Source organism: Ambystoma mexicanum, chromosome 14 (assembly GCF_040938575.1).
Source record: "Ambystoma mexicanum isolate Mex_15411 chromosome 14, UKY_AmexF1_1, whole genome shotgun sequence".
NCBI lineage: Eukaryota > Metazoa > Chordata > Amphibia > Caudata > Ambystomatidae > Ambystoma > Ambystoma mexicanum.
Genome location: NC_090940.1, coordinates 449,342,852 through 449,367,736, shown reverse-complemented (window position 1 = coordinate 449,367,736; position 24,885 = coordinate 449,342,852). Strand labels below are relative to the sequence as shown.

The 24,885-nt window shown below is 50.5% G+C and overlaps 1 protein-coding gene across 1 annotated transcript in view; it reads right to left on the bottom strand.

Moving 5' to 3' along the window:
- DLST (dihydrolipoamide S-succinyltransferase) overlaps positions 1-24,885 on the bottom strand; it is an 851,089-nt gene that overhangs the window by 461,748 nt on the left and 364,456 nt on the right. Inside the window, exon 6 of the mRNA XM_069637668.1 lies at positions 5,225-5,280. Within this exon, the coding sequence (XP_069493769.1) occupies positions 5,225-5,280 (56 nt within the window). The remainder of the gene's footprint in view (positions 1-5,224; positions 5,281-24,885) is intronic.

Sequence of the window (24,885 nt, the reverse complement as noted above, 5' to 3'; positions counted from 1 at the left end):
TCCCGCATCTGAAAGACAAAATAAGGTGCGTTTAAAGACATTGGGCAACTTTATTACTCACGTGCCATTACTCTTTCCCACGCCGAATCCAGTGGGTATTCCAGCACCCTTCAGCTTCTCTAAAGCTCCGAACTTGTACCTGCAAGATAAAAGGGACAGTTAGTGCGCATCGTGAAGCAGGCTACAAGCGCTTACTTACGTGCTTCCAGGCGCTTCTATTCCTCACGCGGGTTCGATCCTCAACTCTCATCAGCCCGCCATCGCCGGAACCCTGCAAAACAAGAGATATCATTACAAAAGACTTTTAAGACATTTGAAGTGCCCAGAACTTACCGTTCGTGCAGTTAACGACGGACAGCAGTCCTCTGAGGTCAAGAGGCCTGCACCCTTATCCAGTGAAGAAACTGGTTACGGCACCCTGCCCCGAGGCAGATGGAGAGCTCGGCGTTCACTTACCTAAGGTGAGGGCGTTAACCTTTGGGGTTCTACAGGAGAAGAGAAAGGGAAGAGGAGAGAGGCACCCAATAACCCCAGTTCATTAATCCCATATTTTCTATCTGCAGACATCTTACTCTTCGAGTCAGACATACAGTGCACAGAGGTCCAGCCCAAAGAGCCAACCGTGTGTTACACATCACCTTTGAAGATACGGCATTCACCCAGTCAAGACCGGCGCCTCTGCGGGAATCAGGTGAGCGTTACATCTGCGCATTACGGTGCTCGCCGCCATGGACCGGTTGACACAATCTGCCATGTCCAGACCCGACTGAACAGATTCACTAATGGCATCCTTGCCATCCTGAACGAGAGCAAGAAAACCATCCCGTTCCTCGGCTTCCGGAATATGTTCAGCCACCAAAGACACACAATTCCACAGAGTGTGAGTGAAACGTGCTAAGGCACACACAGAGTTGGCTGCCTGTAAAGCCATACCCCCTGAAGAAAACACTTTCTTCGGCCACCCATCAAAACGCTTGTCGTCCCCATCAGGAGGGATGGTAGGGTACAACGCCTGCTTTGCTATGGCCGTAGCCACCTGCACCACCAAACTCTCCAGAGTCGGGTACGTAGTCAAGTAGCAGGGGTCGGTACTGGCCGGACAGTATTTTTTCGTCAACAACTTGCTCACTGCCGGGAGACTCTCCGGAGCAGTCCAAGCCGCCGCCACCCTTCTCTGTAAAGCCTTATGAAATGGCAGCACCAGGTCAGTGGGCGGACCTTGGTCAAGGATATCTGTCAGGTCTTCCTGCAGAAAATCCACTGGTGGCGCAGACCACCCCAAGCACTCTTGTCACCCTCGACATGAGTTGCCTCTACGAAGATTCAGCATGCGTACCAGGCTCAGGCCTGCCAAACTCAACCTCCGCGGAGGTATCAAGACCACTGGCGTCGTTCAAAGACTGACGCAGGTCTTCCAACTGGCTATGACCAGATAACAGGTAATCAGGAACCTCAGCAGGAACCAAACCTTCCTCAGGCCCTTCATCCAACTCAGAGATGTAATCCAGAGGCTGGAATAAATCCCTGGATGAGGGCACAGGAAAATGCTCAAATACAGGCCTGACAGACTTCTTCAGGACCTTCCTCGGAGTGTCCACCGATGCACAGGGTACCTCCGGTAAAGCCTCCATAAAAGGCGTCGACAAAATCGGCATTGACGTCGAGCGCGGCGCCGATGGCTGCGAGACAAGCCTCGAAGGCAGTGCCCCGAGCGTGTCCTTCGACTGCCTCGGTGCAGATGGCGTCAATGACTCCCTCGGAGGCGGAGCCTTGAGAGAGTCCCTTGACGGACATGGCGCTGATGGCGTCGATGTATTCTTAGAAGACCTCACAGGCTCTACCGATCTCGAGGGCGTCGAGGACCAGGACCTGGAGCGGGCATGGCTAGAGCGATCCACCTTGTGTTAGGCAGAAACCTGTGCAGTTCCCTTAGGGACCACTGCAAAAAGTTTAAGACTACAGGTGTTGGCAGTAAACCCAATTGGTAGCAGTCTGCACCACCCAGATTTACCTGGTAGCTGTGGCTGAGCAGTCAGACTTCCCTCAAGAAGAGTTAGGCAATATATAGAGTATACACATTAGATACACAAATACAGTAGCACAAGCAAACACTGACCAGAGCTTTGGTATAAAACTATATAATTATTTATTTAAAAACACACTTGTAAAAATACACTGGCACTAATTTGTCAAGCAAGTTAAAACACAGTCACTAGAAATATATACACCTCTCTGATTAATTATTCGACAAGTCTTAGGAAAAGAACACCACTTATCAATACAGAGGTGAGCGCTTAACCGAGATGGCACTCCAATAATTATTCAAAAAGGGAGAGAAAAGGCAGAAATAGGAACACACACAATACCAACACTTTTTAAAGAACCACAGCAAGTCAAGAAAGGCAGGGTCTACTGTAGAGCAAAAAGTTCATAGGCCAGGCCCACTCTTGGAGAGCAAGGCGGAATGTGCCCAAGATCACACAGTTGAAGTACACTTGAAAATTCTTTGCAGATAGTTCAAAAAGGAGTTAGATCAGTTCAGAAAAGTTAGTCAACAGGTCCCAGGTCACCCCAGGATAGAGAGTCAAGGATTTACGGGACACCTTGAACAGTCTGTTGCAAGGGAGACCAGGCGTGACACAGTACCTGAAATGGTGAGAAAGCTCCAGCGGGGGCAGTTCCTGGCAGCGGGTGCAAGTCGGTGCTTCGTCCAGGGGAAGAGAAGATCTCGGCGTGGAGGAAAGTTGGACGTCATTGCACTGCCAGGGAAGAAACCAGCCGCAGAGTTTCCCGGTTAAAAGGTACTACCCTTTTATTCGCGGTAGTGGTGAAGCGTGGCTATCCGGCCGCCAGGGTGCTTGGCACGGGCGATTCGACCACGAGACGATCCAGGAAGGCGAAAAGAGGGCGAACTGGTTAACCCCACCAGTTCAAAGGAAGAAGACTCTCCTGGAGGAAGATCTTCTCTGTCGTTGGGAAGTGGTGAGTCGGTTCAGCAGGGCTCCACCGGTGGTGTCGTCTTTGCAGGTCGGCTAAGCTTCTCCCTCGTCGGATTCTTTAGGTCCTGTGGCGACTTCTGAAGTTCCAGTCCCCAAAGACCCGCTTTTATGCAGAAAACCTCCATTCATCAGTCCTAGCTGTCACTCAAACATGCTAAGCGGTGAGCCGGGCGGCTTATCACTGGGCCAATCATACAAGAGTGCGACTTGAGTTGCCGAGGCAACTCAGTCCAGGGAGCCTATTCCCCCCCCTCCCACACATCCTGTAGACGCAGACAGAGTGGCACCACTTTTGGAGGCTTCTGTGCAGAAGCCCGCCAAAAGTGGAACAAAGGGCTCAACTTGGGTTGGAGTTACAGAGGCGAACACAAACGCCATTTTAAAACCGAGTACTGGCAAAAAGTCCCAACCGGGGAATAAATATTAAATAAGTAACCCGGCGGTATCTTTAACATTGCACCAGAAAAGTGGTGCGTTTAAAATGAATGGGAAAATCCCATGGGAAATATTCCAGTGGAATATTTCGCGTGGTAACCACTGCCACCAGCCAGAAACTCGACAAGGGGGGACTGGACAGTGCCCTCTTGAAAAGCAGACCCAGGGGCAATCGAATTACCTCTACCAGTACTTCCACAATATGATGGTTTGTACTGGTTCTGTTCACAATTTAAGACTAGCGAAGTCTATGGTGACTTTACATGCCCTGGGAGACAGTAGTCAATCCCAGGGTATGGAGTCTATGTTTGGGGCTCACTATGACACCCCTGTGTTACTGCACTGAGGGTGCTGTGTAATACACTTACCAAAAACACATGAAGCCCTATGGAGAAAAAGACCCCATAGCCCATAAAACACATTACAAAGTCAAAGGAAATTCTCAAATCATGCCTAAGAGTGGGAGAAAGAGAGTCTCACTCTTAGCAGGAGAAAAAAAAAATAAACCCCAAAAATCCAGCAAAGCTGCTGGGGGACTCACTAGGTTTGGGAAATTAGCCTATACAGAGAATTCTCCCTAACACCTTGTCCGATCGGGACCTCGAAGGTTCCCGGTGATCGCGCCGACCGCTCGAGCCCGAAGGTGTGCGAATGCTGGCTCTAGCATGTTCCCTGCCGGCTTCTTCCGAAGGCGCAGACGGAACGGAGCCTTGCGACTGGAAAATCACCATCATCTCCTTACGAAATGCATCCCATTCCGCAGGAGAGTAACGGGCGGAGTCCTCGGACGAGGAAGGCGACCGGTGACGGCGCATCCGCGAGAGCCTCGAAGAAGCAGAGGAATGGCGGGAACCACTCCGGGACCGAGACCCCCTGGATTTACGCCGACGATGCAGAGAGTCGCCCCTTGAATCGTCGGTCAAAAGCCCAGTGAATTTTGACTTTCGGGGCTTCGAAACCCTACCTACCGACAGCTTCTTCTTTCGCTGCTGCAAGGCCTTCGACGTTAAAGACTGGCATTCGTCACAGTCATCAGTGGCGTGGTCCTTGCCGAGGCACCAGAGTCAGACGTTGTGCGGGTCCGTAAGTGACATCTTGGAACCGCAGTCTTGACATTTCTTGAATCGCGACCAAGGGGGAAGAAGAAGACATGATACTTCACAAACCAAGTTCGAAGAACCGATAGTAAACAGAAGAACTGAGGCACGCATAGATCTCCAAAGCGAACAGGTTCGCGGAAAAAACAGAACCGAGGCTACAGGCGTTGTGAGTCCTACTTATAACATATGGTGACGTCGGCTCGACGGAGGCCCTCGAGGACAGCGTATCGACGTCATCGACACAGAAAAAATTTCCGTAGCAGCACAGCTGTGGTGATTAGCTGTCATAGATGTGGAATACGTCAGAGGAACCAATCCCTTCGAAAGAAAGTTCTTTCTGCTGTATTGAGCACAGTCTCCACAACAGAGCAATGCAATGACAGAAACACATCATCTCAGAGGGAGGTTTAGATTGAAACAGATGAGAACAACAATGGAGGATGAGAGCGATGTTAGAGGGTACACTACAAGAGAAAGGGGCAAAAAGAAGAAAAGGGGAAAACAGAAAAACAATGAATGAGGCAATAGAAACTAAAAGGAAGACCCAAGACACCAACAAAACAAGAAACTAAAATGTGCAGTGTGGGTAACAGACCCAGACTACTCTGTTCAATACCAATGGGTCCATCCAGTGACAGAAATGGTATAAGAAAAGTTGGAAGAATAACTCTACTAACCCACTGTTCTCACCTTATCGGTCTCAATCTCACAAACCACCTCGTCCTCTCTCACTGTATCACCAACCGCTGAAATAGAAGAAGATATTCACGCTTAGGGAATGGACTTAAGCAGAGCAGACACTGAGTGTATGGGGACATATAGACAAGGCAGAAATTGAGCAGTTATAACAAAGCATACATGCATACCATACACGTATCACACTGCTGTATGTGCAAAATACAACCACTGAAAAGATGGGTGTTTAGATGGATTTCCAAACTCAGGCTTGGTGGGAAGATTTTGGGAGGCCACCCGATTGATGAGGCAGGATTGTTATACAATGGTAAACTACATTATGCTCTCATACATTTAGGCCTCAGATCCTCCATTTTGCATTTGCCCGAGGTCCCCTCTGCACTCTGCTCCTCTGACATGTCCAAAACCCACCTGGTGCAGATTAGACCAAGTCCCTGTAACAAGGCAAAGTGACACGTCAGACCTTCTCGTCTGTTTGCCCTCTACAAATGTAGCATTAGCACCATATATGGTAGATAAAAGTAGTGTTTCTGCAAATGCTGTTTATCCATACTCCAACACAATGTACCCAGCCCATGTACCCGCAAGGCTTTGCCACAAGTCAGAGGTTGATAGTTATTGCCAAATGTCTGCGATGTTATGACAAATTCCACCCACCATTATGAAAATGCTATAATATATTAGTGATTTGCTTATGATGTGCTATATAACCTGTGCTCTAAGGGAGGTCCCTTCAGAGCTCTGAATGGCAACTGCACACCACTTTTCCTTGTTTATTTTCCTGCTTATCGGCTGATAATTTCTCTGTATGCTGCTTATTTTCTAACTAATACAAGAAGCTTGGTTTATCCATCAGTCTGTTGTCTAGTCTCCTTATTGCTGCAAGTTGAGGCCGAGGTGACCCTTGGGAAGGGGCAGCCGTCGCTACCACAGAATAGTGCTGTGACTCTGGCCTAACTGCGAAGGAGTTCTCTACGGACTGCCCTCGACCACAACCGCAAGGCCAAGTACACAAGGTCCTCACTATACCAGAGGGTGCGTCTAAGCGTGGCACACCTGTTGACTGCGAAGGAACAAGTTACTTACCTGTAACTGTTCTCCAGCATGTGTCTGGCATGGATTCACATGCTCATGAATATTCCCCGTCGTCAGGCTGGGAATCCTCAGTAAAGAAAAAAATCAGTTTCATTTCTGAACTGGCTTTCTTAATAGTAACCAATCACTGGTCTCTGGGTCATACTGCCCCCAGCCAATGACTGCCCTCTCCTTAAGCCCCTCCACTGGCAGCCATCCTCAGATTTGGTAGCACGTAAAGTGGCAGTAGGACCAAGTGAAGAGCGCAGAGGGGTAGGAGAGAGGGTTCGCATGTGAATCCATGCCAGACCCATGCTGGAGAACAACAGTTACAGGTAAGTAACGTGTTCCTTCTCCAGCATGGGGTCTGTCATGGATTCACATGCTCATGAATACAAGAATACATAGCAGAACACATGCACAACCACGGGAGGTGGCAAGGCTTAACATTAAACATTTCATCAACTCAATATTAAGCATCTCTTACCTCCTCACCAGGCCCACTTTCAGGCAAACAGGTTGCGCAGCACTGCTTGGCTGACTCTGAACTCCTCCCTGGAATCCCGGTCAATGCAGTAGAATCTCGTGAAGGTGTGCGTCGACCTCCACGTAGCAGCCTTGCAGATGTCCAGCAGGGGCACACCAGATAGGAACGCCGTGGTAGCAGCGATCGCGCTGGTCGAATGGGCTCTCGGACGGCCGGGCAACGGTCGGTTTGCCAACCGGTGACAGTGCATGATGCAGCCGGAGAGCCATCTGGAAATGGAAGCCTTCTAGAGGGCCTTCCCTTGGTTCACAGGTCCGAAGTTCACAAACAGCTGTGATGTCTTCCGAAAACTCTTTGTGCGGTCCACGTAGAACTTCAGCGCTCTAGCTACATCCAGCAAGTGCAAAGTCCTCTCGGCCGGCGACGAGAAGAAAACCGGTAACACCAAGGGCTCGTTGAGATGGAAGTCCGACGGCACCTTGGGCATGAAGGAGGGGTGCGTCCTCAGCACCACCCTCGTCTCGTGGAAAGTCAGGTATGGAGGTTTACAGGAGAGGGCCTGGATCTCTCCCACTCGTCGTGCGGAGGTGATGACCACAAGAAACGCTGCTTTCCATGACAGGAACTTCAACGGTGCAGAATGCAGAGGCTCGAATGGCGGCCCCATGAGCCTGGTCAGCACCACGTTGAGCTCCCACGCCGGGGCCGGAGCCTTCACCGCGGGGAACTATCGGAACAGTCCCCTCATGAACTCCTTCACCAGGCGATGGGACCACAGAAATGAGCGCCCCAGAGTTCTGGTGTAGCGGGAGATAGACGCCAGATGGATTTTGATGGAGGCGTGGGCCAGCCCCACCTTGGCCAACGACAGTAAGTACGGCAGCACTTGAGGGGCCGTAATCCGCAGAGGGTTAATCTTCTGTGCGCCGCACCAGACAGAGAACCTCTTCTACTTATGTCCATAGCACAAGAGTTGAGGACGCCGTGGCCTTTGCAAGAACCTCCTTGCAGCCCGCCGGGATATCGTACCCTCCAAACTCTAGTGCTGCAGGAGCCAGGCCTGCAAGTTCAACGACCCTGGGTCGTGATGCAGGATGGCGCCTCCTTCTCTGGCGAGGAGACCCGCGTTCGTCAGGAGCTTGACTGGGGGGGGGGGGGGGGCGCTGACAAGTCTAGAAGGTCCGGGAACCAGATCGGTCTCGGCCACGCTGGTGTGACGAGGATCATCTTGCACCGGGACCTCTCGAGTTGGTTGATGAGTCGCAGCCGCAACGGCAACGGCGGGAACGCATACAGAACAGGCCGTCCCAAGGGAATGAGAAGGCATCGCCCATGCTCCACGGCTGGGGAAACCTGCTGGCGAACCTCCGGCAATTGGTGTTCGTCGCTGTCGTGAATAGGTCGATCTGGGGATTGCCCCATCGTTGGAAGAGTAGATCCGCTTGATCCTGATGCAGTTCCCACTCGTGGCACGAGCGCAGCTCCCTGCTGAGTGAGTCAGCGATGGTGTTCTTTATTCCTGCCAGGTGGAAGGGCACCAGAAACATCCCCTGGGCGACTGCCCAGTGCCACAGATCCTGGGCCTCCCTGCTTCCGGATGTAGAACATTGTGGTTGTGTTGTCGGTGAAGATCCTCACCACCTTGCCCTTGAGGGACGGGAGGAACGATCCGAGAGCCCAGAACACGGCTCGGAGCTCCAGGATGTTGATATGTAGTGACCTCTCCTCCGGGAGCCAAAGGCCCCTTGCGCGGAGATCTCCGGTGTGCGCTCCCCACCCCTTCAGGGAGGCATCCGTCATCACCGGCTCCTGAGGCGCCAGGGTCTGGAAGTCTGCACCTGCTGCCAGATGCGCGCGGGCGCCCCACCACCGGATCGCTTGGCAGAAGGCATCGTTGAGCGGGATCCTGTCTTCGAAGCTGCCCGCCACTTGCATCCACCGGGCGTCGAGGAACTCTTGCAGTGGCCGCATCCGCAGTCTGCACAGGCGCACTAGGTAGATGCACGAGGACATTATGCCGAGAAAGGACTTGATGGACCTCACCCTGGCCACATCCATGGCCAACAGCCGCTGCACCTTGTCCATGATGGCCTTCATCCTTTCCTCTGATGGGGAGGCCAGTTGCGTCACTGTGTCGAGATTGGCTCCCAGAAGCAGCGCGACCTGCATCGGAACCAGGTGGGATTTGGTGAAGTTGATGGAGAAACCCAGATCCGTGAGCAGTTGGACGGTCTTCGCTGTGTGCCCGACGGCGAGTTCTCTTGTGGATCCCCTGCAGGTGCAGCCGTGCCGCCACTGGTGCTAGGCACTTGGTGAATACCCTGGGCGCCGACTTCAATCCGAAGGGAAGGGCCTTGAATTGGTAGTGCCGTCCTTGGACTACGAATCTGAGAAACTTTCGATGTCCTTTTAGAATGGGGATGTGAAAGTAGGCATCCTCCAAGTCCAGCGACGATAGGAAGTCGCCCTCCTCCAGCTGCCCCACCACGTGCTGGAGGGTAACCATACGGAACTTCTGGGCCTTGATGTACTTGTTTAAACGACAAAGTTCCAGGATGGGTCGTCAACCGCCAGTCTTCTTCCTTATGAGGAAGAACCGTGAGTACACTCCGGAGCTTCTTTGGGACGAGCTCGATGGCTCCTTTCTTAAGCATCGTCCTTACTTCCAGCAGCAGTTGGGGGACATGGTTTTCCTTCCTGGCCACGGGTGGAATGCGGGGGCACTTCCTTAGAAACTCGAGTGTGCCCGCGGGACAGGGCATCCAGCACCCATCGGTCGGTGGAGATGGACTCCCACACGCTGACGAACTTCGCCAGCCGGCCTCCCACCGGGGTGCTCAGGTGGGGGCCTGACGCTACTGCCGGTTCAGTCCTGCTTGGCAGCGGCCTTGCCGCCTTGGACTCCTTGCCGATGACGAGATCCTCCGGACTTGCTGCGTCCTCTGTAGGCCTCCTACGACGAGGAGCGGGCCGCCTGGTGGTACGTCGAGGAGCCGCCACCGAATCCTTTGAAGTCACCTTGCTTGCCTCCAGAGTTCCGAAAGGGCGGCCATCGTTGCTGCAAAACCCCCAAGGCCCGGGCCATCTCCGTCTTGATGGCCTGCAGTGACTCATCCACTGTCTTGCCAAATAGGTTATTCCAGTCGAAGGGCATGTCCAAAACTCTGGTTTGCACATCCTGGCGGAAATTGGTCGCCTTGAACAAACCACGCCGTCGAAGACCAACACTGTTGCCCAACTGGCAGAAGCCAGTGTCAGCAATTTCCGTGGCCACCGTTATGGCGTGGTCCGATGCCACCTCGCCCTCCTACAGGATCTCTAGGGCCTCCGCCCTCCTGAGGCTCGGGTACCGGCTGCGACGGGCGCGACGGTTGGGGAGTGGAATCCTCTGCCTCCATGGGAACCTTGTCGGCACCACCGTCGCTCTCTTCGTCCGCCTCGCCGGGATCCCTACCGTGGTACTGGACCTCCTTGAACTTCTTGAGGATCTTCACAACCCCAGCAGCTCCTCCTCAGAGGCTGAATCTGTGTCCGTGATGGCCACCGCCCACCCCCTCTTTTTCCACCGGGGTTCTCATGGGGGTCTTATCGATGGGCTGAAAAGAGGATTCCCTCCGCGGTGGCAGGGAAACTCTGGGCCCCCGAGGACGCCTCCACTGGGGTAGCCTCCACAGGCTTCATCAGGGCCGCCATGACTCCCTCGATAGAGGCCTTAGCCGGGTGAATCAAGGCCTTCACGACTTTAGGTGCGCTTGAGGGCTTCACCTTGGGGGGAGGGTCACCGCCTCGCTCCCCCTCGGCTGCTTCAGTCAGGATCGACCGGGGCTTCTCCAGAAGCTTACCCGGGTTCTCAGATTTCCTCTTTCCCGAGCCAGAGCGTTGGCTCATGGTTGATGGCGTCAGTGAAAGCGTGCCCTGCCTGGCAGCCGAGGAGCCCAACCATTCGGGGCTCCCGGTGCCCGCGGACTCGCAGTGCTTAGCCTTTTGTTGGACACTTGTCGCCGGAGCACCCTCAAAGGACTTAGAAGACCGCTCGGACCTCTTCTTCTCACCTGCTGGGCTCTTTCCTTCCAACCAGTTGGTGAGGCGGATACGCCGATCCTTCATGGTCCGTTCCGACATGTTCTTGCAAAACGCACAGTCCTTCTCCACATGCGTTTTGTCTTCGTGCAGGCAGTAGTGGAGGCATCTAGAACGTTCGTCCTTCTTGAAGACATTCTGCAATCCACATCCAGGCCAGTTCCTGAACAGCTTGGATCCGGGCGTAGAGTTTCCTTTGTCCTGGGCCATGTCCACGGGTAGGCCTCAAGGTCTTCTGGAATCCTCCAAGAAGCGTAACTCGACGAGAACTTCACCCTTGAGGGGCGTAAAAATTCAGAAACGGGTCCCCGTTGATCGAAAGTAGAAACAGTGGAGCTTGAGGCTCGATTGACCGAAAAAAATGAGATTAAAATCTTTGAAAAATCGCAAAATGCAGTAAAAGCTCGAGAGCTATAGCACGAGGACTCCGAACACTTGAACGTGCGGTAAACATCTAAGGATGGCTGCCAGGGGAGGGCCTTAGGGAGAGGGCAGTCATTGGCTGGGGGCAGTATGACCCAGAGACCAGTGATTGGTTACTACTAAGAAAGACAGTTCAGAAACAAAACTGAAACAGATTTTTTCTTTACCGAGGATTCCCAGCCTGACTACAGGGAATATTCATGAGCATGTGAATCTCCCATGCTGGAGAAGTTGCTGAATCCCCTGTGTGGTTCAAAAGGTGGGCCACAGAGGATCTCCAGCGCAGCACATGGCTGTGATCCCATTCCCATCTGGCTGATCGGTAAAAACAACCTTCCTTCCTCTTATTTTGTGTCACTTTGTTTTACTCAGCATTGTACTATATTTTTCATATTGTCATTCTCCTTCCTACCAAGCACTTTGATCCTCTGCTCTGTGACTAAACGTTGATCGGCCATGTCATTTATTCGCTTTTCAACTACACCCACTGGTACATTTTGCATTAGCCTGTATCTAAGCAGATAGCTGAGCTGCAGATATGTTTAGCTCTGTCTGTCGCATTCGTCGTATCTTTCATGCTTCTCGTGGTCGTCATAGGTGCAGCTGTTCGCTCCAGTGTAGAGATATATGCTCAAATTGAGTACTCATGATTGAATTAGTGCCGCAGGCTTTCCTGTGCGTAGCTATTTTTGGTGCCATTGTTGAGATCACTAGGGTTACAAGTAAGAGTACAGCGGTCTTGTCAGACAAGTTAAAAACAAACTGTTAGATTTCCCACAGTATTTTATCACAACAGCACCCCGCAGAAGCACTGGTACGGTGCCTACCAGAGCCCACAACTCCCTCTTTTCCCTCAATGAAGATCTGCACATTTTAACAGGCCTTTTTCTTGCAAATCGCTTGCCTACCTTCAGTACTGTCCATTTGTCATGTTCTGTTAAAACTGCTTCTGCTGCTGTTCATTTTACTATCGCACTTTTACCGGTGATGTTTTGATTCTTATTTGTCATGTTGGGTTTAACCGTTTATGTTGCTGTTCATTTTGTTTCTCACACTGTTTGACGATTCGGTTTTGATCTTCATTGTGGTTTTCTTGTGGTTCAGGCCTACGTACCCTGTGGTACGTCACTGGGTCGATTTCTGGTGTTTGCAAAGACAGGGGACATGTTGCTGCCGCCACACTGAGTGAGTCTGTAATTTATTACTGCCACATGTACCACGATTTAGGACCTTGGTTGTTGGTATCATTGGGAGCGCATGTGATTTCTCACATAGCCAGGAGTGTGCGCAGATGTCGATGAATATGTCCTTTTCTGGTTAGTAAGAGTTCTGTGTCAGCGCGCCATTGCTGTAACATTGTGGTGCATTCTTTAGGCTGTCCGTTTTATAGTCGCAGATAATTGTGTGACCTTCTCGGTGTCCCAAGTTAATTTTGACTTTCTCCACGCCGTGGCTTGCCTTTGCCACTCAATCAGAAGGTGACCTGGTATGCCATTTCCACACATATACATGGCCTACTCCAGACGTCTTTCAATTGCTGCCTGCCGGCCTGCCTTGCTTAGGGAATTGCCATATTCCCTTGGGGTTACTTGTGATTGTCATTCTTGGTTGATGAATTGACCGTTTTATTTATTGATTTACTGTGGGCATTCTCAAGATGTTGTGCTCCTATTCACCAGCACCTTTTCCATACTACAGACATACCTACATGCTATGCTACCATGCTCGGGGCGGCCGTGATTGACAAAAAATAACATACTAACATACTAGTTAATTATAACTACATTTTCGTGATGGGCTCCCCTTCATTAGTTTACCTACTACAACACTCTGAGCCTTGCATCCTGTATCTGTGTTCTTGCTTCAGCTAAAGAGGCAATGCTGGTGTTGCTTGGCCAATCGGGAGTTAAGTGCCAAATATTGTTCCTAGGCTAAACCTGAAGCTGTTCCTCTAGTCCATCTAGTGTATTACTTTATCCTTCTATTCAGCAAACTATTTCAAAACTTGCTTGCTCCTGTCCCACCTTCTGTGCCACCTCACTTGTTTATCTTTCCGCTGTAACCAACAGTAAATTCAAATTATCATTAGGTTGTTTGCACCACCCCTCTTGACCTGCACTACCTGCAGGCCCATCTCCCTTTGTGTCTCCCTTCTCTTAATTCCGAGAGTTAGCTGTGGGCTCTGAGCTATCCAAAACACCACTTACACCTGCAGTAGGGACCAATGACTTCTGCATGTTTTCAACATATAGGATGTTCAACTGTAAATATTTGAATATTTTGAATTTTTATACTCTGGTTCAAAAGGCGTTTCAGTGGCCACTTGAGGGTTCATTTCATATGTATCATATTGTTGTCTTGCACAGGGCTTTGGAACAAAGAAAGGCTAAGGTGTCTGATGGACATTGGTCAGCCTATTTTGCCTGGCACAAAATCAACAAACAGATTGCATGACAGTCGACTAGATCACTTAGAAACTCTCAGGCTAAGCTAGAGAAGTAATTAGAACAAAACAAGCATCCCTCCAAGGCCAGCCGGCCAAACAGTAAACACACTTGCAAAACAGGCCTCTAGCCAAGTGTTTCTGCAGACACCATTAAAGCACTTACAGCGCCACCTGTGGAGCTTTTGCACAAACTACCGCCATACTTACCTCTCCTGATTGACTGCACACCACCTACTCTGTGTCAGGAAGGACCCACCACCCCTTACGCCATAGCGAGCTGCCATGCCACAGCAGCCAACCGCACCCACCCCACAGAGCACTCCTCTGGCTCCCACACCACCCGCTACCCCCACTCACTTTTTACATTCACCACCGGAGCCAAACCTCTAGCTTCCTCCACCCCCATTGCTCCCACTCAACACAACATCACCACTGTCACAGTCTGGAACACAAGTGGACCACTGACTATTTACAAAGATCTCTCGCTGCAGCAGACCCAGGCTCGCCACTCTACAATGCATTGCAACAACTCATTAAACACAAGCCCCAATTGTCACATATCTCCATGTCTACACCCCCGGCAATGCACACTATGGATGCCTCACCATCCCACGACTGCAGCCACCGCCCTTATATCTATGCGCACCTACCCTCGGGCCAATGTCGATGACCCTATGAGAATTCACACTCCATGGAGCGCCACTGATTTATACCACATGGCACAACAATTCCCCACTTGGCCCGACAACCCCTCGGCTTTCATGGAACATTTGAACACAGTCAAAAGTTGAAACAGTAGTGAATTCTGTAATGCCTTCAGTACGAACACCAGGGGACTTGAGAAAGTTTGTCTATTTAACATACTTGTTAGACTCCACCGCTGCAAGACTTTTCACAACCTTGATTGATAATGCCACTTGATTCTCCCAGTTCCCCTGTGTCCATTAAGGTGATAAATGCTCAGGCAGCAGGGTTACTGAAAAACCTGGCTTGGATCTCGGGATACAGCACAAAGTATAGAAAAATGGTGCCTATACGCACTACAATGACCTGGGCCCAACAGACAAGACCTGGCCTGGAGGAAGAGGCATGGACTAAATTAACCAAATGAGAATTGACTGGGCTTTCCCGTTCAGAAGCTGCAGTGAATACCAAACACCCACCCCAAAATAAACTACAAGCTACAGGGAAGGAGGAGGTGTGGGGTAGAAACAAGAACAGGAGAAAGAGCACAAACTACTGCTCTGACCCCATGGGTGGCTGGATGAAAATAGAGATTGAAAAGTGGGTGATGCTAGAGGGCTTTTTGAAGACTTCCAGGGGGAGTCCCTGCTCAGATAGATTGGACCTGGGGAACAGCTGAATTAGGGAACCAATAGGAACAGAGGGCAGCTCCTGAGCAGGATGGCCGAGTCTATAAGAAACTGGTAGATACGGGTGAGGTCAGAAGAGAAGGAGGTGTACCAAGAGACCAGGGAAGAGGCTATAGCAGGTTATGCACGAGACTGATGGGAGTGCTTTGAGCGAGTGAAGGTAAGGTAAGGTAAGGTGCTGGGACTGAGAGGTTGGTTCCAATTTGGTTGTCCATTAGTGAGACACTAACAAAATGAAGGGGGTTTTGGAGGGAAAGTGGAATGAGGGGCAGCTGAAAGTAGGTATAAGAAAAAGAGGAAAGTAAGAGGCAGGAGAGAAGAGGAAAGGTAGCAGTAATGTGGGGAGTGGAGAGTTACAGAGGAGGGAAGAGACCAGAAGGGAGTTGGTGGATGGAGACCAGAGAGAGATCCAAGACCAGAAAACAGAGTATGGGGAGGGGAGAGAAATCAGAAGGTGAACACAGGAGAAGGTGGAGAGTGTGATAAGCCAAGGGACAGAGCGCAGAGAGTGTAGCGAATGTGCTAGGGAGGTGGGTGCCCTCTTCAAGGTTAAAGGGAAAAGTACAGACTGGGAATTCCAACTACATTGTGTACATATTTGGAAAGTTTGTCTCTTAAACATACTTGTTAGACTCCACGCTGCAAAAGTTTTCACAACCTTGATTGATAATACCACTTGAATCTCCCAGTTCCCCTGTGTCGGTCTCCATTGAGGTGATAAATGCTCAGGCAGCTGAGTTGACCCTGCTGGTAATGGCCAAGTTAAGGGCCTGAGTGAAGAGGTTCTCTTAACGCGGGCGGCGGTGCCATTACCGGCAGGGTCTGGCTGCCGCTGAGGTATATATCACTGTTCGCACCCTAGTAGTTTCTGCACGAGTACTAAAATTGAAAAAAGAAAACTTTCTTCAGCTTGCGCCGCAGAGATTTGCAGTCCACCTGGAGGCAATTTTCTATGTTGATGAGTGTCATCAACAACAAAGGAACGGAATTCAGTAGGGCCATGCAGCCCAGCAGCGCAAGGTAAAGATAAGCTTTCTTTTTTTCTTCAATTTAAAGACCCTTCAGACCCGCGTAGAAACTACAGGGGTGCTAAGAGATGAGGAGGGAGCGGGGGAAAGGTGGCAGAGGAGCAAAGCAGGCACTGGCCAGCAGCACTCCAGCTGGTCAGAACTTGTGCTGACACCATACCATACAGCGCAAGTTCCAACCTTTCTTGATTGGCCAGCACCCCCTTCCAGTGCTAATGAGCTATGCTCATCTTTGTCTTGTGTGTAGCCGAGCATATGCTATCCGATAAATGAAAGGCGCCATCATTCCCATGAATCGCATAAGTAAAATCGGCTGATAGAGGGGAAACACTGCCTGGTATGCCAACCTCTCCTCATTGGAAAGGTATGCTTTTGCATTCTTGGTATTTATGATTTCCTCAGAGAATAGTTTCACTTGTGTGGGCATTATGCCTGCTTTCGGAATGTTGATCGAGAGCTCCAATTGATGTAGCAGATTGATTGTGTCCTGAATGTGATTGAAAACACTGTTTAGTACTGTTCCCGGTTATCAACTGTCTAGACAGGGAAAGGCATGAACGGCCCTTCACGTGTAGATGGACTGCCACCAAAGTCAATACCTTTCCAAAAGGAAGTATCTTGAATTGGTAATGCAAGATCGTTTTCTTGAATCAGAGGTTCTTGCAATGCTTTTTGAACACAGCTATATAAAAGCATGTGCCTGTCTGATCCAATTTGGCCTTGTAATCCTTGGTTTGTAAAAGTGGAATTGCCTCTTGAAAAGTGGACATTGTAAGATATGGCTTCAAGAAAACACCAACCAGTTCAATTGTTTTTATTAAAATCTTCAAGGGGGTCGAACAAAAAGCTGTCCTCTCAAATTACTGTGGGTTTCCTCGACCCTAGCCCAGACTTCTTTAATCGCCAAGATTATCACTAGAGATCGGTAACCCCCCCTACTATCTAAATACTTGTTGGCTAGCGATGAGGGCCATCATTCTATAACTCAATTCCTCCGAGTCTACCAGGTGGATCCAAGCCTGATGTCCCACAAGAATTATAATGGTCTCTAAAACAGGAATCAGTGCCTTCCAACTGCCCTAGTTTCACACGCTCCTACCCCTCAACCTTTCCTTCCTTCCTTCCTTCCTTCCCATTCCTTATACGGTAGCCCTTCACTTCCTCACACACTATTTGCACTCACTCTCTCGTCTGTCACTCCAATGTTATGCTGTCTCACAACCTCGCCTCTCCTCCTCCACCTCTCCAGCCCCCCTTCTCCTCCTCCCCCCTCCTCAGCCCCCCTTCTCCTCCTCCCCCTCCTCCTCAGCCCTCCTCCTACTACCCAGCCTCCCTCCTCCTACTACCCAGCCCTCCTCCTCCTACCCAGCCCCCCTCCTCCTCTCCAGCCCCCCTCCTCCTCTCCAGCCCCCCTCCTCCTCTCCAGCCCCCCTCCTCCTCTCCAGCCCCCCTCCTCCTCCTCTCCAGCCCCCCTCCTCCTCCTCTCCAGCCCCCTCCTCCTCCTCCTCCTCCCCAGCCTCCACCCTCCTCCTCCCCAGCCTACCCCCTCCTCCTCCTCCTCCGCCCCCCTTCTCCTCCCCCCTCCTCAGCCCCCCTTCTCCTCCTCCCCCTCCTACCCAGCCCCCCTCCTCCTCTCCAGCCCCCCTCCTCCTCTCCAGCCCCCCTCCTCCTCCTCCTCCTCTCCAGCCCCCCTCCTCCTCCTCCTCCTCCTCTCCAGCCCCCTCCTCCTCCTCCTCCTCCCCAGCCTCCACCCTCCTGCTCCCCAGCCTACCCCCTCCTCCTCCTCCTCCCCAGCCCACTCCTCCTCCTGCTCTCCAGCCCACTCCTCCTCCTGCTCTCCAGCCCACTCCTCCTCCTGCTCTCCAGCCCACTCCTCCTCCTCCTCCTCTCCAGCCCACTCCTCCTCCTCCTCCTCTCCAGCCCCCCCTCCTCCTCCTCTCCAGCCCCCTATCCTCCTCCTCCTCTCCAGCCCCTATCCTCCTCCTCCTCTCCAGCCCCTATCCTCCTCCTCCTCTCCAGCCCCTATCCTCCTCCTCCGACTCTCCAGCCCCTATCCTCCTCCTCCTCCTCCTCCTCTCCAGCCCCTATCCTCCTCCTCCTCCTCCTCTCCAGCCCCTATCCTCCTCCTCCTCTACAGCCCCTCCTACTCCTCCTCCTCTACAGCCCCTCCTCCTCTACAGCCCCTCCTCCTCCTCTACAGCCCCCCCTCCTCCTCTACAGCCCCCCCTCCTCCTCCTCCACAGCCCCCCTCCTCCCCCTTCCTCCTCTTCCTCCTCTTCCTCCTCCACAGCCCCCTTCCTCCTCTTCCTCCTCCACAGCCCCCTTCCTCCTCTTCCTCCTCCACAGCCCCCTTCCTCCTCTTCCTCCTCCCCAGCCCCCTCTCCTCCTCTTCCTCCTCCTCCTCTACAGTCCCCCCTCCTCCTCTTCCTCCTCTACAGTCCCCCCCTCCTCCTCCTCTTCCTCCTCCTCCTCTACAGTCCCCCCTCCTCCTCTTCCTCTCCAGTACCCCCTCCTCTTCCTCTCCAGCACCCCCTCCTCTTCCTCTCCAGCACCCCCTCCTCTTCCTCTCCAGCACCCCCTCCTCTTCCTCTCCAGCACCCCCCTCCTCTTCCTCTCCAGCACCCCCTCCTCTTCCTCTCCAGCACCCCCTCCTCTTCCTCTCCAGCACCCCCTCCTCTTCCTCTCCAGCACCCCCTCCTCCTCAGCACCCCCTCCTCCTCCTCCTCCTCTCCAGCACCCCCTCCTCCTCCTCCCCCTCCTCCTCCTCCTCCTCTCCAGCCCCTCCCCGCCTTCCCCTCCTCCTCTTCCACAAACCCAACTCCTCTCTCACAAAGTCAACTCTCTCCCCACCCCCACACCTCTCACCCCACTCCCCCTCCACTTCCATCACCACTCCCCTTCCCCTAATCCCTGTCCCTCTTATCTCCTCTGCCTGTTGCTCTCTGACCCACATCCTGTTCTTCTCTACCCCTACCCCACTCCATTGAAAATGACAGAGTTCCACCCCGTTGGCTGATGTAAAACATGGCTATGGTGTTTTTCTGCATTGATTAGGACACTATCCTCGCAGAACGTTCCGGAACGAATTGAGTGCCATTTTGATTGCTATCAATTCTAAACAATTGATGTGGTGCTTTGCTTAATGTTTTGACAATTTTTCTTGCCCACAAACCTGAAAGAGTGCTGAGATTGTTGTTTCTATGATGGTGTCACAAAGTATTCTGTACTGGTCACCACCAAAGGCTGTCTAAAACCATTTTGCAAATCTACTACTAGTTCGTCCTGTTTTGAGACCATTGTTCCGCCAGCCACTGCTGTATTTGAGGCGGTCAAGGGGAATGAGAACAATACATGATGCCACCATTCCTAGCAGCCTCCTCACTTTTCTTACGGTTATCTCTTGAACAGGCAAGTAACATGATATTTGTGCTTACAAGACTGGTACCCCTTTTGGAGATAGGGAAGTCATTGCCTTTTGAGGGTTCAAGACAGCCCCTAGAAAAGTTCAAGGAGAAAATTGACTGCATGAGTGTGCTCAAAATACTACTCTGCATTATTCCCAGTCACCAGTCAGTGGGTTTAGAAAAGGATACACTGGAATATCTTTGTGGCATAAATGAGCTGTGAGCACCTTGGTGAATACATTGATATTGATATTTTATTTCTATCGCGCTCGTACACAAGTGTTTCAGAGCGCGAACATGTGGTGCTGATGCAATTACAAAAGGGAGCACCCTGAATTTCAGAGGTTTTTGATCTACGTTGAATCGAAGATATTTGCGATGACCTGGGAACATGAAAATATACATCTTTCATATCCTATTTGGTCATGTAATCTCCCTTTTTAAACACAAAATTACCTCCTGTTATGATAATCACCCTGACATTTTGGGGCTTCAAACTGTTTGATGAACTTCGGTTCAAAATTGTCCTTTTTTGGTACTAGGAAGTAAGAGTTAATGCCCGTGTTTACATGCTGTGGACAAACTTGTTTGATTGCCCCTTTCAATACGAGAGCTTGAATCTCCTCTTATAGCAACAAAAGGTGCTCCTGCATCAAGCGCCTGCTCCTTAGTGGTAGATTGCACAGTGTTGACACCAGCTAAACAGAGTACCCGTGAGTGAATGAACCCAAGACCCACTTGTCTGATGTAGGTCTGTTAGGCAAGATTGTGTGCAGTACCCTTTGGGTGCACTAAACAACCCTGGCCTCCTGGCAATAGGTACCCATCCTTTGGTATAAGTCTGCACTACAAAGGTTGGTAGCGTGTTGAGCAGCCAGGCTTATCTGAAGGGGGGTCAATGTGAGCTGTTGGGGAGTTACACAGAAATTCAAGTGTTCAAATAAACTCAAACACAAGGTTTCTTGATTAAACAATTATTAATTTATTTATCAGCCAGTTAGAGTAAGCCTTCTTCAGAAGGGGGCAGTATAAAGCAACACACAAATATACTTCAAAATACACTCTTAGTTTTCTAAATCAGTAAATACCCTTTTGGGATGGCCCACAGACACTACCTACACCCTCAGGTGACTTCAATAGTTAGGGTTCTGGGGACATTAATATATCACTGTTGCATTTAGAATATTCTTGAGAGAAGTGTCAAAGAAAAGTTTTCAGAATAAGACAAGTATTCACACAAGTATTCTTAAGCAATTAAGTACTTTCACAACAACCCCCCAATGCAAAGTCAGTTAACCCCTTCCTGGAAGGAAGGCAACACCTAAGCAGAGGAGAGAACAGTCATTCATGGAGCCAGGCCAGCCAATGTTAAGTTAGCAAAAGTCAAGGTGATCTGAAGCACTTATTGCAGGTAAGGAGAAAATCTTGCACAATGTTTTAGATGTCTTTGTAGAAAAGAAGAAATCAAAGCAGGGCCACAAGCTGATTAGGCTTGTGAGGTAAAGCAGCTGTTAGCAACTCTACAGATGCGACCAAGACAAGTCTCCAACAAGGACAAGTGAGGTTACACAACAAGAGGTAAGTTCTCTTAGACTGTACAGTACCTTTAGGTTGAAGAAAAGTGCAGCAGATGACTTCTGTTCCTGTGCAGCTCTGCAGATCCTGATGTTACTGGGCCTCAGTTGTGGGGACAGGAGGGAGGACTTCCGCAACCGGTAATCCTCAAACACGTGGCACTTTGGTGTTTCAGCACCTCGTGTCTACCGCAAATAGCAACACTGCAGTTCCTGGCTGTCCAGATGGGCTTTCCTTGCATCTGGAGTCCAGCACTCTGTTGAGGTGGCTCAGGCTTGGTCAGTCCTGCTTCCTGGGAGTTCAGAGGATCTTCCTGGAGCTCTTGGCCAGCTTACAAGCAACACACAATCCAGTGTTCCTCTCCCTGGCTAGTCAGTTCCAGAAGCAACTGCAGTGGAATTTCAACCAGCTCCGACAGGATGTCCAGGTGGCTTATTTTGGAGTGGATTGGTCCCACCAACTTAAGGGGAGAAGTCGTCCTTGCAGGGGCTTCTCTGTCAATACGAATTTGGAGGTTCAGCACAGCAGCAGGGCTTCACTGGGCAAACCAACGGTCCAGGAGTTGCAGCTGATGTCCTCTTCAAGTTCTTCTTCAGATTCCTTTGTCCAGTGGCCAACTCTGCTTTCCAAGCCAAAAAAAGCCTTGCCTTTTATGCTGGTTTCTCCCATTCATTCCAGCCAATCTGTCAGTCACCCAGCAGGGTGGCTGTCCTTGCCAGACAGCGAGCCGGCCAATCACCTAAGAGTGCATTCCTGTCTCCTAGGAGACTAAGCACAGGGAGATTCGGGCACCTCACTCATTTCCCGACCCCGCCCTCACACACTTCCTGACCCCGCTCGACACCCTGGAGCCAGAAGCGGGCTTCACTCGTGAATCCCGCCAAAGACAAAACAAACAAAGGGACCAACCCTGGTTTGGCATGCAGAGTAAATCTCAAGAAGGACATTTTCACAAAGAAATGGTGAAAAAAGAAGACCGGGCCATTTTGACAAAAATGGCACCCATGGGTGCTTTACTGCATCTGCGAACGCAGCCTGCTGTAAATGCACACCACAGTAGTTAAAAGTAAACCACTGCCACCAGTCATTCATTCATTCATTGAGGAATGGCTAAAGTAAACATGTTGCATGAGAGACTAGACAAAGGGGATACTAAGTAACACCTCCAGCACCCTGTTGTAAGATAGTGTGTGCTGGGTCTAGAAAGTTAGAAATGTAAGTAAAGTCAATTTCACTTCACTGCTCTTGGAAAAAGTAGTTTATCCAAGAGAAGGTATTTAAACCTTTGGGAAATCCAAAAGACTTCACTGTGCCACTGCACTGAAGGTGCAGTGTGACACAATGTAAAAGATGATGCCTGTGGAGTTTGCCAGACTCCACAACCAAAAGAAACAGAGTTAAAAATCATATTAAAATACATGAGAGAGTGGGGGAAAAGGGTCTCACTCTCTCCAGGTTAAAACTTCAAGTCCTCAAAATCCAGCAAAGTTGCTGGCAGTCTCTAACGTAGAGGAATTAGCACATTTCTGAGAATTCTCCCTAACAAGTTCCCTCACATGCATGGGTGTATGATGCTATTTGGCCCCCTACTGGGGCAACGTTGGGAGGGGACCAGGAGTTATTTGGAAGCTTGACCTCTGTGGCAGGATCTTCCATGATGCTGGTGGTGTTTTGATCCATTGTTTGGCTTCTTGAGCCTGTGAACCATGAACTTCCTGAAGGGTAGGTAGGATGGCCAGCTGAATAGGTCCGAGTTTGAGCTCAAAAGGATAGTCTTGCAGCCGAAAAAAACCCTTTGATAGAAAGTCCTTGCTGTAATTTGACCTAGACCTTCAATGGTCTTGTGCTCCTTCTTAGCTTTCTATAAAGCCTCATCCACAGCCTTTCCAAACAAACAGAGCTCTTCTATCAGTTTGTCAATCTAAATTGCTTGCATTTCCAGCTTGACACCGGCCCCAGGAAGCCATGCAGGGCTCTCATTATTGGACGCTTCTGCTACCATTACTACTGCTGTCTGCACTTCGTCCAGGCAACCTTCAATCAAAGCATTAGCTGAATGATTTCCCTCTGTAATTGGGTGCTGGTTTATACTTTTTTTCTACCCTGAAATTAACTGGTTCTGTTTGCAGAGGGTTAGTAAGATAAGGGGCGCTACTATTCTCAACACATTTAAGCAGAGGAATGGACTGGGAGAAGGGTTTCTCTACTGTAAAATATCTTCAATAAAGTTAAATTCCTCCACAGATTCATGTGGTTGAATCTTAAATGTGTCTGCTGCTCTTTTAAAAAGGTCAGTGAAAATACACTGGCCCTCATGGGGGAAGATGTTACAGAGGGGTCAACAATATTCAGTGTAGGACTTGCATAGTATGATGAATGGAATTACTTCCCTGTAACTCTGGTTCTCCAGCATTGGTATCTTTCATAGATTCAGAGGCTGGGCTTCGATAACAGAGCAGTTTAAACTGAAACTTTCAGTCACTTTTGTGCTCCATCAGTCATTTTGGGTTATACAGCTCACAGCCAATAGGTACACCTCCCTTAACTCCTCCACTATCGATCATCATCAGATTTGGCAGCATACGTGAGGGGCATTAAGAACCAAAAGATGATGCATGCGGGGTAGGTGGGAGGGTCGCATTTGAATCTGTGAAAGATACCAATGCTGGAAAACCGGAGGCAAGTAACTTATTCCTTCTCCAGCATTGGATCCTTCATAGTTTCACATGCTGTGAATAGATTACAAAGCAATACTACAATACCCATGGGCGGAGGCAAGCTCCCAGCATAGCTTACCACTGCAGATTTACCCACCTTATGCTAAAAGGTTCCGCAGAACCAACTGGCCAACTCTAGACTCTTCCACAGAACCTCTTTCAACACAGTAGAACCTGGTGAACATATGCAACGATCGCCAAGAAGCTGCATGGCAGATGTCAGACAGAGGAATTTCCGGAGAGGAAAGCAGTGGTTGCGCTACTGCTCTGGTAGAGTGAGCTTGGGGCCTACTGTGAAGCGGCCTGCCAGCTTGCTGATGGCAGAATGAGATACAGGCAGCTATGCATCTTGCGATAGATGACTTTGAGAGAGCTTTCCTGGGCCCAGAAAGTCCAAAGGAAACAAACAGTTGATCTGTGGTAAGGAATGACTTGGTACGCACCATATAGTATTTGAGGGCTCTCACTACATCCAGCGTGTGTAGTGTTTGCTCCGCTGGAGACATTGGTATGCCAAAAATACTGGCAAAACCACCTGCTGATTTAGATGGAAAGCAGATGGAACCTTCGGCACAAAGGTCGGTTTAGTATGTAGAACAGCCTTGTCCTTGTGCAACGTCAAATATGGTGGTTTTGAAGAAAACGCCTGGATTTCACAGGCTCGCCTGACCGAATTTATGGCGACCAAGAACGCCGTTTTCCAGGAAAGATGTTTAATAGATGCTTGGTGCATGGGCTCAAAAGGCGGCTTCATAGGTCTTGCGAGTAGCACATTGAGCTGTCATGCTGGGGAACGGGCAGGTGGAAAAAGACCAACAGCCCACGCAAAAACTCGTTCACCAGCCAGTGAGACCATAGGGATGGCATCCCTGCAGCGCAGCTGTACCTAGAGATTGCAGCTAGGTGCCCCTTAATGGAAGAATGCGTTAAACCAGATACAGATAGGGCAACAGATCCTTCAGCTGGATGGTCTGAGGTTGCAGCTGCTGGTTTCTGCACCCTACTTGAAAAATGCTTCCACTTACTAGCCCTGGCCAGGATTGCCTGG